Below are 16,239 nucleotides of genomic sequence, written 5' to 3' on the forward strand. Positions count from 1 at the left end.
TGGTCAGACTCCGAGGCAGCTGGGAGAGACCATCTCGCCACCGCTGTGCAGCGCAATCTGTGCATTAAAAAAATCTGAGAGGAAACACTGAACGTTTATTTACATCTCTAAATTTCACAAAAAAGATTTTTACGCTTGGAAGGTTGGTGTAAGACAAAAGCAATGGAAGCAGATTCAGGAGGATGGGAGCACAAACGACTGCTCCTCCATGAGCAAACACCAAATATTCTGTTGCTGCGTTTCTATAATTAATTGGTTTTAATATGAGAGTTGGCCATGGTGCTGAAAAAGCACAAAATCAATTTACTGAAAACTTCCCCGACTTTGAGGCCCTGGCCTCTTATGTTAATTGAATTAGAGAGGATTGTGTTAGCAGTTTATGTATCAGCTGATACAAGAAACATGCTATTCTGAGCAGGCTGATAGGGAGTTTTTGCTTATAGCGACAACGTCACATATGGTTTTAATGAAGTGGATTGTTTGGATTACTTTTTATGTTAAGATGTACACAATGCATCCAAGCTGAAGTCAGTAATATTGTCCCCTATTAATTAAACTCGAACTTGTCCCAGAACATGAATCCCTGCTCCTTGCAGAGATGGGAAGCTGTTAAAATACAAATACTTTGTACTATTGCCAATTCTTCAAACAACTCTGACTTCTACATGATGACCTACGCTCGGTCGTCCTCACACATGACAGAAGAGGCACATAACTCAGTTTTGATGCAGGACAGAGAAAATTGACACCTGAGACGTACAACAACAAAAAAAACAAGAGTTTTGTTTAACAGGGAAAAGTCTGTTTCTGTATTAATTTTGACGTGACATTTAGAGAGCAACGAAGAGCCTGTACTTCTTGGTTTTACTTGCACACCTCACCACCACCTCTGCTCTTTTCTCTTCCCGGGAGTGGCAGCTTAATGGTGTTTTGATTGCACTTCCATGAACCTGAACAAAGACTGCACGTCTGTACGACAGGTAAAACTCTCTTGATGGGCAAACTATGTTTGGCAAATCTACCGTTTTATATTACACACCTGACTGCTGTCATACTTCTGCTGAAATCCAGAGCCGGATTTATCCACTGAGAGACCAGGGACCAGAGACAGAGAGAGAGAGAGAGAGAGAGAGAGAGAGGGGAGGCCCATTAAATAGACAGGCTACCTCAGTCTCTACTTTGGTGTTGGATTTGTGACAATGTCATTACTTCAAGTCACAAACTAGTTAAACCGCAGTTGAACCAGGAGACTTCAGGGTTCCACCCTGGTTGGGGGTCCGGCTCCAGTCTCTGTTTGTGTTGTCATTTATTTTGAATTCACACCTGATATACAAACGTCATTTACTGAGTGATGCTAACTCAGACATGTATTGTTTTATAATATTGCTGCTGTATTTATGTTCTCCCGAATAATTATAATAAACTAAAAAAACAACAACAGGAAAAACAACGTAGAAAATGTAAGTGCCCGTAGTTAAAAAAAAAAAAGACATCAGGAACTTCACGAAAAACGAAACCATCGGAGGGGTGGCGTCCTCTCCTCATTCGCTGCGGTTAGCCCACGGTGCCACAGGGAGCTAACACAGCTAAACTAGTTTAGCACGGAAACCCCATAACGACTGCCTTCATCCGAGTTGATTAGTCAGTTTGACTTTGACCACCTCAGTCGTTGTGGGGCTTCTGTTCTGAGTTCCTTGGTTGATTTAGAACGCCATGTGATTAAAACCAAATCTCTTGGCTAGATTCAACAGTGCGGGCCATGGCATGTTGTTGCCTTAGCTAAGAGCTAACGTATGGGTTGTCTCGCGAGCTGACACTCCAAGCATTCACGTTTACCGAGTTAGCAGTAGGCTGACAACATTTAGCATTTTTAGAGCTTTCCGAAAGACGCGAGGAAACGTTAGCACTGGGTCACCAGGGAGCTACAAGAGCTGTTGAGCAGCCATCCTCAAATCAGCCACATCGACCAGGTGGTATGATGCTAAACATGCTACAGAGCTAATGACAACGTTTCACTTTCCAAAGGGGGGTTGTTTGGCCAATTCGCTGTATGTAATGTGGGGACAGAGAGACACAAAAGTATCCCCTTCCCATGTGGCCACAACTTCATAAAGCAGCAGAGCCCGGGCCCTGAGAGACATCGGTCTATTTTCACCAGCCGCCCCCTAGACGGAACACCAACCTGGGCTGCCAGTCATTCCGGTGTGGCTGCAGTTTGTGGGCGCCGCTGAGCCGAGACCGCGAGGCTTTCCGGCTCATTACCTTTTGGAGCGCTGCATGACCCGCTGACAGCGGTAACGTTAACCGTGTCTCTCCTCAGGCTTGCGTTTCTCTTCTACGTTATTGAATTCTCTAAAATCGGTTAGCAATTCGTTGTTACAGCTAGCTTATGGTTGTGTTTGGTTGGCCTTCTTCGTTTTTAGAGCGGCAGCTGATGCTCCCTTACTTTATAACAGCGCCTCCTATTGGCTGGAGTAGTTTGGCCAATGTTGTACTTTCCCCACCTGGACTGCTCCTGGCTCGTAGCCAGGCTGGGCCCTGAGCAGTCTGCTGTCTTGGAAATGTTGACCGCTAATAAATCCATCAGACAAAAGCCACCTTGCATTCTATACTGTTGAATAATAATCATAATAAAAAAAAAGAGTGTATTCTATGAAAAACCTTTCGGAAAAACATCTTAACTGAATACATGCCAATTATATGTTAATCGTGCTTAATGTAATTATTTAGCCCAGTACAATTAAATATTTATCTTTATTCTGATGACTTTCAAATGTATTGTCAGCTGTTGAACATAAAGCTCATGACATTTTTATGATAAGTAATCCCTTGGGTTACATTGAAATGAGATGTATTATGGATTCTTGCACCTGATGTCTTTAATCATCTCAACATTTGCAAAAAAAACAACAACCAAAAACATTTGACATATTCAGTCGTGCTGTGCGCCACAATTCATGGGAACTGAATTGAAATTGCAAAATGGCCGATAGCTTTTGCAGACGTAAGGAAACATTTAATGAAGATCTCCACAAAAAAATCACATCATAATCACTGTAATGAGGTTTTCAATGAAAATGAGAATAATGGTCAAAGAGTTAAGATTCCCTTTGATAAAGCAGTAACAACATCAGTCAAAATCATCTTTTTGGGGGTTTTTTCTTTATAAAATCATGCATCCCCTCATACACTCCGATGCAAATATCAGTACTGTGTAGCTTCTTTTGTTTAAGAATCTGTTGCTGATGCTTTTAATTACGGGGAGGATTCCAACATTTAATGTGGGGTTTTCAGGTCAAATATTGAGGAAAACCTCTTCCAATCCTCAAGTGGACCTGGGCAAGTGGCCCCTGATACCCAGATCCCCTCTTTCGGCTTCTTCCCATCACCAAAAACAGAACTGTGGGATTGCTGCCGTTCTCAACCAGTGACGAAACCGTCCAGTTATTGCTGTCAGAACTGCAGGAACGATGAGTCTCATTTTCCCGATGATTTTCGCAGCACGGGAAGCCAAAGCTGATCAGTGGGTCTTCTCCAGGGTGAGCATTTGGTCATCGCACTGTCGTTCACGTGTTGGCGCCTGTGTCACAGCTTCTCTGGCGGTGGGGTAGATGGTGATCTGTCTCTCTTGTGTTGTGGCATGGTGGGTGCTCAGTGTTTATCCCCGTTGCCTCACAGCAAAAAAGTAAGAAGGACCCTCTGGGAGCTCTGGTCCCCACCATCAGAGACATGAATGTTGAGTTAAAACCTTGTGTGGGTGCTCCTGACCACTGGCAGACACCTCTGGAGTGGTGGTGCCCCCATGGTTGCTCGCTTCTCTGCAGAGAATGGGCTAAATGCAGAGCACAATTTCACTGTATTTGTGAACAACAACAACAACAACAAAACTTCTTCAAGAATAGGGTCCACATCCTGGAATTCGTTGTCGTTGTCCTTCACTTATATCGGGGTCCGGGTCGCTGGAGCAGCAGCCTCAGCACGGAAACCCATACATTTTCTGGAATTCACCCTGGTCATAAGCCACATTGTTGTCGGCACTTTTGTTCAAAAAGTATTTAAAAGTGTTCATAAACTCCTGCCGTTATCCACGACAGTAGCTTGGACTTTATTTTCGTTTGGTAAGCCATGGGTAACCCCTGTACCTCAGCAATGGCAACATAGAGTTTGCCTTGAATCCTTGCTAACAGTTTCTGCTCCATTTTGTTGCGCTGCTGCATGGACAGAACCTCTGTGCAGGCACAAGCAGAGGCCCGTCAGCACGCACAGCTCTCCCCACCCACAGGGTTGGGGTTGGTGAGGCAGACATGTCGTTCTCTAATTCAGGCTGTCGAGCCAGCAGCAACAGTGCCTCCACCAACATGGCCACCCTTTCGGTCGGCAGTGACAGGAAATAATCAGCTCTGGAAGGCAGACATGCTTGCGGAGGGCATGGTGTGGTTTTGCATGGGATGAAGGCGGGTTCCCAGTAGTAGTTTGACCAAATTTAGGTGGAAGAGGCTGCTTTCATGCAGCAAATCTCACCTCGCTGCCAAGTCGCAGGTCACAATCGTTTACTGGGGAACACAAAAATGCCAACAGTGTTTTCATCATTTAGTCTGACATCACTGTGCAGCCGAACCACTTTCACATCAGTTGGGTTGATGACCTGAACGACTGATTCAACAAACTCCAGCATTCCCTCTCAGCCTGACTCTGCTGTGGGGTAATCACTGTGCTACCAGGTCATGTGGCAACTTGGGGCAACTCTACATCTACATTATTGGCCTATTAAGGCTTCTGCAACTTCCCCACTGGATTCCCTTTTCCTTGCCCTTTTATATACACCGTAAATTCCGGACGATAGAGCGCACCGTTATGTAAGCTGCAGATGCTTATTTTAGGGAAAAAATCAACTTTGTACACGTATAAGCCGCACCGGTAAATAAGCCGCTGTGCACGGTGGAAACACCTCGGCCGCCCGTTCTCTGCGTGTTGACCCAGTCTTCCAGAGCGTTTTCAAGTTCGGGCCATCTGCTATTATGACCTCTGAAAGCTTTTGTCGTCTTTTTGCATTGGGTCAGTTCGTCATGTTGCCGCCTCCAGCGTCTCACCATCGATTCGTTTATGCCAAACTTACGTGCTGCAGCTCTATTTCCATCTTTAACCGCCAGATTGATTGCCTTTAACTTGAAAGCTGCATCATAAGCATTCCTTCTTCTGCTCTCCATCTTGAGGGTGAGTACAAATGACTGAAAATATCGTGTGATGCTCTTTTTACACTGCACCACGGCATGGACTGGACGCTCCAAGTACAGTACTTAGAGAAATTACCATAACATATGGCCAGGAATTTCCCCAAGTACGGTACTTGGAGCTGCCATCAGGAACAATAGGGAATTACTGCCCGCTGCCGCTGCCCGCCACACCCCAGGGTGAAGGTAAAATCCGTGTATAAAACGCACTGGAGTATAAGCCGCAGGGCATGAAGCGTCGAAAAAAAGTCGCGGCTTATAGTCCAGAATTTACGGTGTGTGTGTGTATATATATATATATATATATATAAAACATTCCCTTGATACCCATTCCACCATTATTTAAAGACAAAACATTAGGCAGTACAGTATTGAATCTCTCAGCTGGGTTTAGGCCCCACGTTCACACAGCTCCAAACCAGCGAGCACCCACTCGCTCTGCTCTTTGCTAAACTACGCTATCCCTCCAAGATGTTCCCTCTCACACTGGTGCCATCATTCAGTCTACTCTTGTCCACTTCTCTCACCAGCATCCTTACGGAGCCCTAGATTGGCCAGAGAGAGAAGTTTATTTCTGAATTTGTCTGGGTTTACAGATAAGTCAAAAATATTTTGAGGCACGGGGGAGCAGTGGTCCTCACTGTGGCCCCCCATCAAGAAGGTTGTGGGTGGAGTCCCGGCTGCAGCACGGGGTCTTTTTGTGTGAGTCTCCATGTTCTCCCTGTTCCTGCTGGGTTCTCTCTGGTACTCCTGCTTCCTCCACAGTCCAAAGACATCAAGAGGGACCAGGTTAATCCAGACTCTAAATTGACCGTAGGTGTGGCTGTGAGTGTGAATGGTTGTCTGTCTCTATGTGTTGGCCCTGAGATGGACTGGTGACCTGTCCAGGGGGAAGGCTGCTGGGATAGGCTCCACCCCCACCACCCTGAACAGGAGAAGAGGGAGAAAAATGGAGGGATGGATGGATGGATGGACATAATTTGCCCCTGAATGCGTCGCAGCCAACCGCCAGCAGAGGGAACCCAACTTCTTCAGCAGATATTTCTGACGCCTGCAACATCAGCGTATGAAAAGTTTAAAGCACAGCCCACCAGTGGAGCCAGTCAGTCAGTCAACAGACTGATCGCCAAATGCACTGGCAACAAAATAATCCTGAAGTCTGAGCGGCTGATAGCAAACTGGTGGAAAGTCAGAGTCTAAAACACCCACTCAAATAAAATGGAGCAAACATGACAAATAGGAGTTAGAATTTTATTTGGACGTCCTGATACTTGGATGTCCGTCTCTGCTGAAGAAGGAACTAAACAAAAATCAGCCTGACCAGGGGGGTGGAGGTGCGTCGACGCAGGTAACACAGGGAAAAACTGCTTTTTTATCACTCTGGCAGTGATGGAGGAAGGTGCTCCTCGGGGTGCACATCTCATTAGATCCCACTGAGTCCAAACTTAGGCTGCTAATCACCAGCAGCTGGGGGGGGTGCAGTGCTCTCAAAGACCACACACAGTATATGTTCATGGTTTTAACACTTGGAGCTGTGTTTGCATAGAAAATGTGTAACGTACTATGAAGAATAAAGCAGATCCAACTGTTGGCACTTCAGGATGCTGGGTTGATATTATCTGAATAAAATATGTTTGTACGATATTTACATTTTTTACATGCAAAAAAAAAAAAAAACAGGGCAAACTGTCTGAATTTGAAAAGGTAACATTTTTCTTTCTCTCCCAAACATTTGGACAAGCATGAGCATCACGTGTTTGCCGAGTTATTTTCTCACTATAAACAGATGATGAGAACAAAGAGGAGGAGCAAAATCAGGCCAAAATGAATATCAGCTACTGAGCCAGTAGGATACATGTCACAAATATTACCAATATCTGCTGATCCTGATCCCTCATTGCAGTACTACCAGCAGATACTTCAATACTAAGCTCGCTAAACTCAGATTCAACCAGCACAAACATTAAAGGGCCTTTGAGCGAGAATGTTTGTAAAAGTACCAGATATCCCTTGTCCTTAATGTCAAACCCTCATCACCACAGTCGGACCACAGCTTCTGATCTCATCTGACATTCCCTGCCCCCCCAATCCATGCAGCAATGGAGTCCCACCTTTACTGTATGATCTCTATTTGAATAGGTTTTATTCTGAAATGAATGGATTTGATATGATAAATGTCCGTATCCCAAGGAGGGTGAGAGGTTTGGACCTCTCCTGGGTTGCCCCACCTGTCTGTTGGATGCAGGGGGGAAGGGGGGGGGGGGCAGCCGGCATGGTTTTGGAGGCCTTCTCCTGCTTTTGTTTGTCTATGCCAGATAAACACACTTCTGAATGACGGCTAACAATTAGGATTCTGTCTGTGTTGTGTATGTGTATGGAAATAGGTGACATTTTGTTATTCTACTTTTATAATGATGTTGCTGCTCGTCGTGTATTTGGAGCAGACTTACATTCCAACGTCTTACCTGTAACATGTGAATTGCTGTCAAGCTGTTTCACCAGAAAACATCTTGGTCCCTGAAAAACAAATCCAATCTGAGCCTGCATCCCTGAAGCCCTTCCTCACTCATCAGCTCGAACTCTCCTGAGTGTCAGAGGGCAAACAGTGAAAACGTGTTATGTTGCAGTTCATTTGAAGATCCCCCCTTCCCCATCCCTCCCCCTCTCTCCCCCCATTCTCTGTGTGTATCTCTCTCTCTCTCTGCCCCTCTCTCTCTGCTGGCTAATAATACCTCTGTTGAAGCCTAGGCATACAGGCCTTTGATGGAGCTGGCCACTCCAGGCTGCCGTGCGTCAGCCCTGACGTCAATGCATCCAAACACACAGGGCACTGTGTGGAGGAGAAGCCCGCTGTGGGCGGGCTAACTGAGCCTGTTAGCTGTTGCCTCCATGGCTGTAGTTTAGCTTGGTAGCATAGCATAAAGAAACAGCATGAATGGAGCATGTGGCAGGAGGGAGGGACGGGGAGGGACGGAGAAGAAGGAGGGTTGTTATCATTTATCCGGCATGTTCATAAAGTACAGATCTCACGCAGTCTTTCATCTCAGGTGATTTACTGTTTGACATCGTGTCACTAAATATTAATTTTGTTCTCAAGCACTACCAGTCAGCTACATTGTTTAATTATATAGATCCCTATATCGTATATTTGAAATGTTTTGCATAGATTGTGAATTGTTGTAAAAATCTGGGCAGAATCAAGATCAGCAACATGCAACACACAAATGATGTTTGTGAACAAATTCAAAGGAAAAAACTGCAGCGTGAAGTCAAAGTTCCTGCTCAGTGTGTGATGTTGAATTTACTATTTGAGCCTCAATATTCAAATATGGACAAACACAAACTTTTCTTAGCTTCCTAGCTTGGACACAGGCTGTCTGCTTTCACCCAAGAGGCTTAAAGCCTCGAGAAGGTGCTGCTCTAGTTTTGATTGCAACATGCCCCCTGGTGGCCGAAGCAAATATGCCTGTATCTAAGGAGGGGACACGTCCAAAGAGCATCGTGAGAAGTCCACACAGGCAGGAAGTCGGGTGGAGGATGGGTCAGCAAAAGACTGGATGTGGCTTCCAAACATGTTTCGCGTGCAAATGCATCCACTTAACAACTGAAACAACATTATGCAGCCAATCCCCTATCGCGGCTGGGATAGGCTCCACCCCCCATGACCCTCAACATGATAAGAGGTAGAAAATGGATGGATGAACCTATTTACTTTGTTCTTGACAGGCAATTTCATTTGTATGGGTGAAGTATTTACACATAGGAGTCACATAGGTGTCCTGAACTCGCAAAGACAATCCTCACCATTGCATCACCTACTTTTTTTGGAACAGCAGAAGGCAGAAAGAGCCACATTTATTTAGCTTGTAGGTAGTGGCTCCCCATAGTCACAAACCACAGCCAACAATAAAGCCCCCAAAACATCCATTTACAAACCCTCAAGTGCATCATCTGGTCAAATCCATGTCTTCTTTATCCAGCATGGTGCTCACTGATCCACCAACACTTTGATTTGAGCTAAAAACAAAATAATAGAACTCCTCTGGTGCACTTCAGCGCAGTACGTAACCTTGGCATGAACCCATCCTCGGCTCCAGCCCTTGGTCAGGAGCACTGAGAGGAGTGATAACTTCCCGACTACGATAACTAACTTACATGTCTGCAATGGTGGTGGAAACTGGGGCACCTGGAGAAAACCCACGCAGACAAGGTGAGAACATGGAAAGTCCATAGAGAAAGAACCTGGGATGCTTGAACACCATTGCTGAGCTCCGCTGCAGCCAAGCTACAATGTTTTATCTAACTGCATCTTTTTTGGGCCTAAAGCTAATCATGTTATGTAGCCTGACATATCCTCTCACTCTATTGCATAATCCAATAGATAAATAAACTAATCTAATGTCATCATCTTGAAGGGATTTACTAAATATTCATCTAATTTAATCTAATTTTGGTATCATATATGTCAATCTACCTTGTTATATCTTTAGCTCCCTCTCTCTCTCCCTCCCTCTCTCTCTCTCTCCCTCTCTTGCTCTCTCCCTCTCTCTCTCTCTCTCTCTCTCTCTCACACACACACACACACACACACACACACACTCACTTGCTCCATCCTCAGTTACTAAGAGACTGATCGAAAGGAAGCTGTGTTTCCATGGCAACACTGGTGGCTGAGTCATCTTCACTGCAGTGCCTGGCTCTATATGAGCGCACATGTGTTTGTGTACTCGTGTTCATTCATTCATCTTCACGCGGTCGAGAATACGGTGATTAGAATTCTTACGGTCCAAATGTTGACGTGTTTTCTGAGATGTCACAGGCCCGGTTGGCTGAACTGGTCGATGATGCTTCACTGGTGCCATGTGCTGTATCACTTCCCAGCACACTCTCATTGTGTTGCGCTCACCAAACACAGCGGCTCGGTCACTGGCCTTTAAACTGGGGAGCTGTAGCACCCATGAGAATCTGTCTGGCGTGTGACGTGCCCTCTTGTGGCTCTAGCGCTTATGACCAGAACAAAGAGGAGATTTGAGGTTGTCAGCATGCTCACAAACAGAGGTGCCAGCATTCATCTGTAAATGCCAGGAGTTTTAAATGACTTTGTATGCTCTCTTTTCCTGAAAAGGAGCAGTTTTGACAGTTGTACTTTTGTTTTTATGCCTCAGTACCAGCAAACAACTGTACAGCAGATGATTTTATGTTGTCCATCCTTCCATATCCATGCAAACTGATTATGATCCGCAAAGATGTTGGTGACAAAAGAGCAAAGGGCAAGATGACGGTGACCTCAAATAAATGCCTTGCCTCGGTAATGCCTCCAGGGAACTTATCCTGATTTGCCACAGATGCCCTCTGGGATGGTAAACTGTCAAGAAATTTGGTGGTCAAAGTCACTGTCGCCTCACATGCACACAGTACCTCAGGGACGCCTCAAGGATATTCCCTCAAATACAGAACTAACATCCACTGGAACTGAAGAATGACCAGAAAAAAACAAACAAAGTATTTGGTGGTCAGAGGTCAAGGTCACCAACAAAAGGTAAGTGATATTTGCAGTTTTGGCTTTGGGATTTCATGCTTCCCCGCTGTCTTATATTGTTTGTCTCAGTGGACTTTTGTCTTTGCAAAGTCGACTCTTGCCTCAGTAAAATTTTTATGGTTTAGCGGCTCCAGGAGGAGGAGGATAGCAGGATCACCAGTGTGCAACAGTCGTTCATCCTTTCCTCCTGCTTCAGAATTTGGTTATGTTTCGACTTTGTTGTTTCAACTTTTTGCATACGCACACTCTAAAACCACTGGGTTGGCTGACTAGTGGAAGTCTTCCTGTGGATGGAGGAACATGGAGGACACCACAGCATTGGGGATGGAACTGATCACCCAGACGATTGATTGATTTGAGGTGATTCCTCCCTGACACGGACACAGAACCAACCAGCCTAATAAAACCCAACTCTTGCGTTACTGTCATGCAAAATGTTCAATGCCGCAAAATTTCTGAGGAAATTAACAGAAATATATGATAATGTATGGAAATTAACTTGAAAGTTTCAGGTACTTAATACTATCTGTATTTAGATATACAGGCATAAACATTCATATTTTATATTTCTCATCACAGATGTCTGTGGACAAATTTGTAAAAACAACATTTTGGACTACATCTATTTGTGTAATGTCATCACAATGTAACTGACAGGTTCAGGTCCTTGTGGTCCAGTACAGTAAAGGCACTGCTAAACATCGTTATCACCTCAAAAGTGTCCTGTAATGAATTCCCAGGAATTCCATTCATTTCCTGCAAAGTTTCCAACCCTTGGAGAAAAAAAGTGGGAAAATTCCAGAGCTTATTTCAACCACAGAGATGAAAAATGTCAGGAGATTGATTTGAACTTTTCACACCTTTCCGGAGATGGAAGGGGAGAGAGACGCACGACAAAGACCAGCAGCAGCTTTATGAGTACAGATATGACTGACAGTCACATCAGCATCCGTTGACTGATGAAGGGAACAAGACTCAAACAACACTGACGCAAATTCAGTCCTGGTGGTGATACTAGTGGCAGCATACGGATGAATCAGACACATCATTATTGTATAGATGCACACACACACACACACACACACACACACACACACACACATACACACACACACACACACACACACACACACACACAGAGGATGGCAGCTGGAAAGGAGAAGAACCCCCCTCCGTATCCATTACAGGGAGTGTTCCTCTTCCTCCTCTAAAAATCTCTGCATTATTAATGCTGTAGTAGGAGCGGCGGCGTGAGGAAAACGAGGCTCTGTCAGCGCGCCACTTGATATTTTTAAGCCTGTATATGATTGTGAATTCACACTGTGTTTACACTGTGATTGCATGAATTCACTCTCTGTTCCAGCATGTAAGTGCATTTGTGTGTGTGTGTGTGTGTGTGTGAGTGTGTGAGAGTGTGTGAGTGTGTGTTTGCGTGCGTACGTTGTGTCCATTCCACGGATGCTTTGTGTGTGTCTGTGTGGGTGTATCTCTTTGTGTAGAAGGGGGTGGGAGGCTGAGCAGGCGGGGAGGATGCTATAAATAGAAAGCTCTCCAGCTCCTCTCAGAGGGGATGCTGTGAGAGGGAAAGAAAGAAAGAAAGTAAGAAAGAAAGAACGAACAAAATAATGAAAAGAAAGAAGGAAAAAGAAGGAGAGGAGAAGGAGAAAGGAAAGAAAGGTAGAAAGAAAGGAAGAAAGAAAGAAAGAGGCTGCTCTATGGTTGCCTGGAAGACACAGAATGAGGAGAGGAGAGGCAGTGAGCCATGGTGTCACTTCCTTCTTAGGGTGATGCCCATAAAAGGATAAATCCACAGGAAGGAGGTTCTTCTCTATTTGTTTTATCCGTGACTCCTTAAAATAGAGAATGAAGCATCAAGAGGACCTGCGAAGGGGGAACTGGGGATGTGCTCCGCCAAAATAAATTAGTGAAAAAATAAAGCACTGGAATAATTGTGGTCTCTCTCTCTCTCTCAGTTAGACTCACGCACACAGAACCCACGTTCCACTGTACCTGAATTATCCTTCTAATAGTGACATCTGTGGAACTTTGGGAGGACTTCAGAAATGATGTGACTAGCCCTCAAAAGACTGGGATGTTTCAGCATAAAAGATCAGCGAATTTTCAGCTGAATGTGAAATATTTTCAAACATAAAAACCAACGACTCGGACGGATGTTGAATTCTCGCAGAAATTAAACTTGGATGTAAAACCAACAAAAGGCTGGAGACCAAAGCCGAGCCTGATGAGCAAATTCACTGTGATCAAATGTGATGACACGGTGAGTAACGTTCCAGCAAACCATCGTGTGCTGGCAGGAGGGCCCTCTCACGGCTGACGTACGCGTGGGTGTCACTGAGCTGGACACATCCAGTCATCAGAGCTTGTCTTTACATCCTCAGGCCTTCGTGAGGCGACCAGGTGACTTTTACCATTTTTATTTTAAACGTTTTGAGGGTATCTTGACAGTATTTGTCATCATTTTGTCTTTGTTGTTTTTTTAACCATGTAATTTGATCAAGGTATATTTGTCCATTTCTGCACGGAGAAGAAATAAAAAAATACTTGACATGGGACAGATTTAACATATAGAAGGTGCAATTAAACTCTACTTTACTGAACTGCTCATCAGACCAAGTTAAAGTAACTTCATGATGTTTGGGACACACTGGATTTTCAAACGGTTATTTGATGTCCTCTCAAGAACCAGACGAGGAGAGAAACCCCCTTCTCTCCTCTCTGTGTGCATCAGACAGCTGAGACCCGCAGAGACCTGCTGACCTCTAGTTAGCTCTGCACAATGAATGGAAGCGAATGGGCAAGCTAGCATACCCTACCTCTGTCCTACCCACTCAGCCCCCATACCTGTAGTTCATCCTTTGTGTAAGCTGGTTCAGATCATCAGATCATTTTGGATGAAAGCATAACTCATTACTTTTGATGGTGCTCTGCTACACAGCCCATCCGCTACCATTCATTGTGCTAAGCTAACTAGCAATCACCTCCATCACAGAGGAGAAGAAGGTGTGCATCTTCTTGTCTGTCTCTGAGCAGGATGGCCAATAATATTAAAATAATTGTTATAAATTGTCATAAATGATATAGAAATAGTACTCACAAAAATATCTGGCAAGTTCCTTTATAGCTGACATGTCACCCCCCCCCCCCATGTAGTATTACCTCTTTCAAAAAAAATAAATGACACATCTATACAAATGAACATACAGTTCATGGTACAAGCAGTAAAGACATAGACCTAAAACTAAACACACCCACACATGCAGCACACATTCATCCCCACCTACACACACACACACACACACACACACACACACACACACACACACACACACACACACGGAGGAGTGCATTTTTCCGCACTTTTGCTGCAACCACTGATTGTTCTGGAGGTGGTCCCTCATCAGGTTGCACACCAGGAATTAGCCTGGTCCGTGCACTGCAGGGTTTTCTGTGTGCGCTGCTTCATCTGCTGTAAAAAGAAAAAGAAAAAAAAGAAGCTTCACTCTCTTTATTTTTGCTCAGTCCTGCACCTCCCCCCCATTCCACATGTTAGGTTTTCAGTTTGATAAACTTTCTGCACTAAATCTGTCCATTACTTTATTAGCTGGCGCTGGTTTCAGCCAATTTCCTCCCAATTGCTTCAGTCCTGTGACGCTAAGAATGCTGGTTAGGTATTTTTTCAGCTCGGAGCACGACGCCGGGGGGGAGGAAACCAGGACGTACAGAGCTAGGAGCCTGTCACATCCACCCAAACACCTCGTGCTTGTGATTTTGTGTTCACCGCCTCATCTGATAGAGTAGAAACATGTGCTTTCTCTTCCCCACATTTTCTCCAGTATTTGTTTTACTTTGCTGTATACTGTAAGGAGGCTAATACAATATTGAGTCTGTCTTTATTGACAGTTGTAGTCTCAGTTCTAATTTTAGCTGCTCCCGTTTAAAACTATTCTTGCCATCTTCCAGAATCTCACACCGAACGTACAATGTATTCGTTTTCCTAGCACTCCATTAAGTGTTTCACTGTGAGAGGAAGTTCTGCTACAGCGGGACGTTCTGTGTTTATTTCACATAAACTTCTAATTTGCAAGTCTGGTTTGGAGAGATCATTCAGGATCTTTCTTCGCCAGATTTAGTTTACCAGCAGTTGGAAAAAATGTTTTACTCTTTTTTTTAATCAACCGTGTTGAGTAAATTATTATTATTATTATTATTATTATTATTATTATTATTATTATTATTATGTATAACAGCTGGGTTCCCCCAAGTTCTATTGGAAATGATTTGTAATTGTGACATCATTCCCTCTATGAGAGGAGGAGGAGTCTCGCCGGTGCGTGAACCAGTCACCTGAATGACTGGGTTCTGGTGCTGCCCTCTCATACTGGATGATCGAGCAGGTGTGCGGCGATGATGACGGCCAGAGAGAATCAAACTTTTGAAAATCAGACTTCAAGAACCTGGACCGGTGATGGTCACCGGTCCAGGTTCTTTCACAGACAAACCTGAGAGTTTGCGTCACCATGAGCTCCATCAAAAGCCAGAAGAATTTTAATCTCTGATTTTAGATTAATGCAGGAAAAAAGAACAACAACAAAAAACGCTCAGTGACTTCATCATGGACACACAGCTTCAACATACCCACAACTTCCTTTGTGCTTCTTCTTTTTTTTTATAGGCGATGATGTCAAAATTCCACTTCTTGCCACAACAACTTCTTGTAGTCTCCTTCAGCCACTTGTTAGTAACTGCAGTTTTGAGGGCAGCGCTTTGTTTACTGACATTTTATGCAATGAAGGAGATGTTTTCAGGCATTTAACTAAAAAACCCTTTCAAATATAGCCGGGTGAGACCATCTGCGATCTCCTATCTGGAACCAGCACGACAGGCAACTTCTTGCATCTCGCTGTTCTTACTGAGTCTATTTCTGCAAAAACTCCACTTACTAGTGATGTCATCAGCCACAAGAACCAATCAGAACCATCTGTTAGGGGGCAGAAGAAAAATTTGCCTTCCACCTCTACTGATGATATTAATAAATATGAACATAATAACTGAGTAACAGGAGAGATGTTCAGGCCCAGACCCAGGCTCGGTGTAGGCGTCCATCAGCCTCGACCAGTGGAGGTGACAGAGAAAGAGCGAGAGAGAGAAACAGGAAGACGAGGACAGAGACAGAAGAGGAGAATTACACCATAGACAAGCACACAACAACAAGGACAACAACGACTACAATGACAACAACAACAACAACAACAACAACACACTAATAGCACCGAAAGAGAACTTCTACTGCTAACAGCATGTATTGATGATAGCAGTAATATCAGCGATCATCAGACACTCCTGGACTGAAGAGGCTAGAAAAGAAAAACACACAGAGGTTGAGATGAAGAAACCAGGCGCTCTTCAACTTGCCTCTGTGTTTTAGGACTCATAACCGCTCACCACTCA

The 16,239-nt window shown here is 44.4% G+C and overlaps 1 protein-coding gene across 3 annotated transcripts in view; it reads right to left on the reverse strand.

Annotated features, from left to right (window-relative positions):
- smg1 (SMG1 nonsense mediated mRNA decay associated PI3K related kinase) overlaps positions 1–2,408 on the reverse strand; it is a 43,172-nt gene extending 40,764 nt beyond the window's left edge. For 2 of the 3 annotated variants that reach the window (XM_086185703.1, XM_086185702.1), the window contains exon 1: positions 2,183–2,408. In XM_086185703.1, coding sequence (XP_086041829.1) covers positions 2,183–2,259 — 77 coding nt within the window. In that variant the 5' untranslated portion in view covers positions 2,260–2,408. Of the gene's footprint in view, positions 1–1,039; positions 1,087–2,182 lie in introns of all 3 variants that reach the window. The other variant, XM_086185704.1, reaches the window with a different exon arrangement.
- Between the last annotated feature and the right edge of the window lie 13,831 nt (positions 2,409–16,239).

The sequence above is a fragment of the Aulostomus chinensis genome, chromosome 18 (genome assembly GCF_037954235.1).
Source record: "Aulostomus chinensis isolate RoL2024-O1b breed Wild chromosome 18, RoL_Achi_v1.0, whole genome shotgun sequence".
Classification (NCBI taxonomy): Eukaryota; Metazoa; Chordata; class Actinopteri; order Syngnathiformes; family Aulostomidae; genus Aulostomus; species Aulostomus chinensis.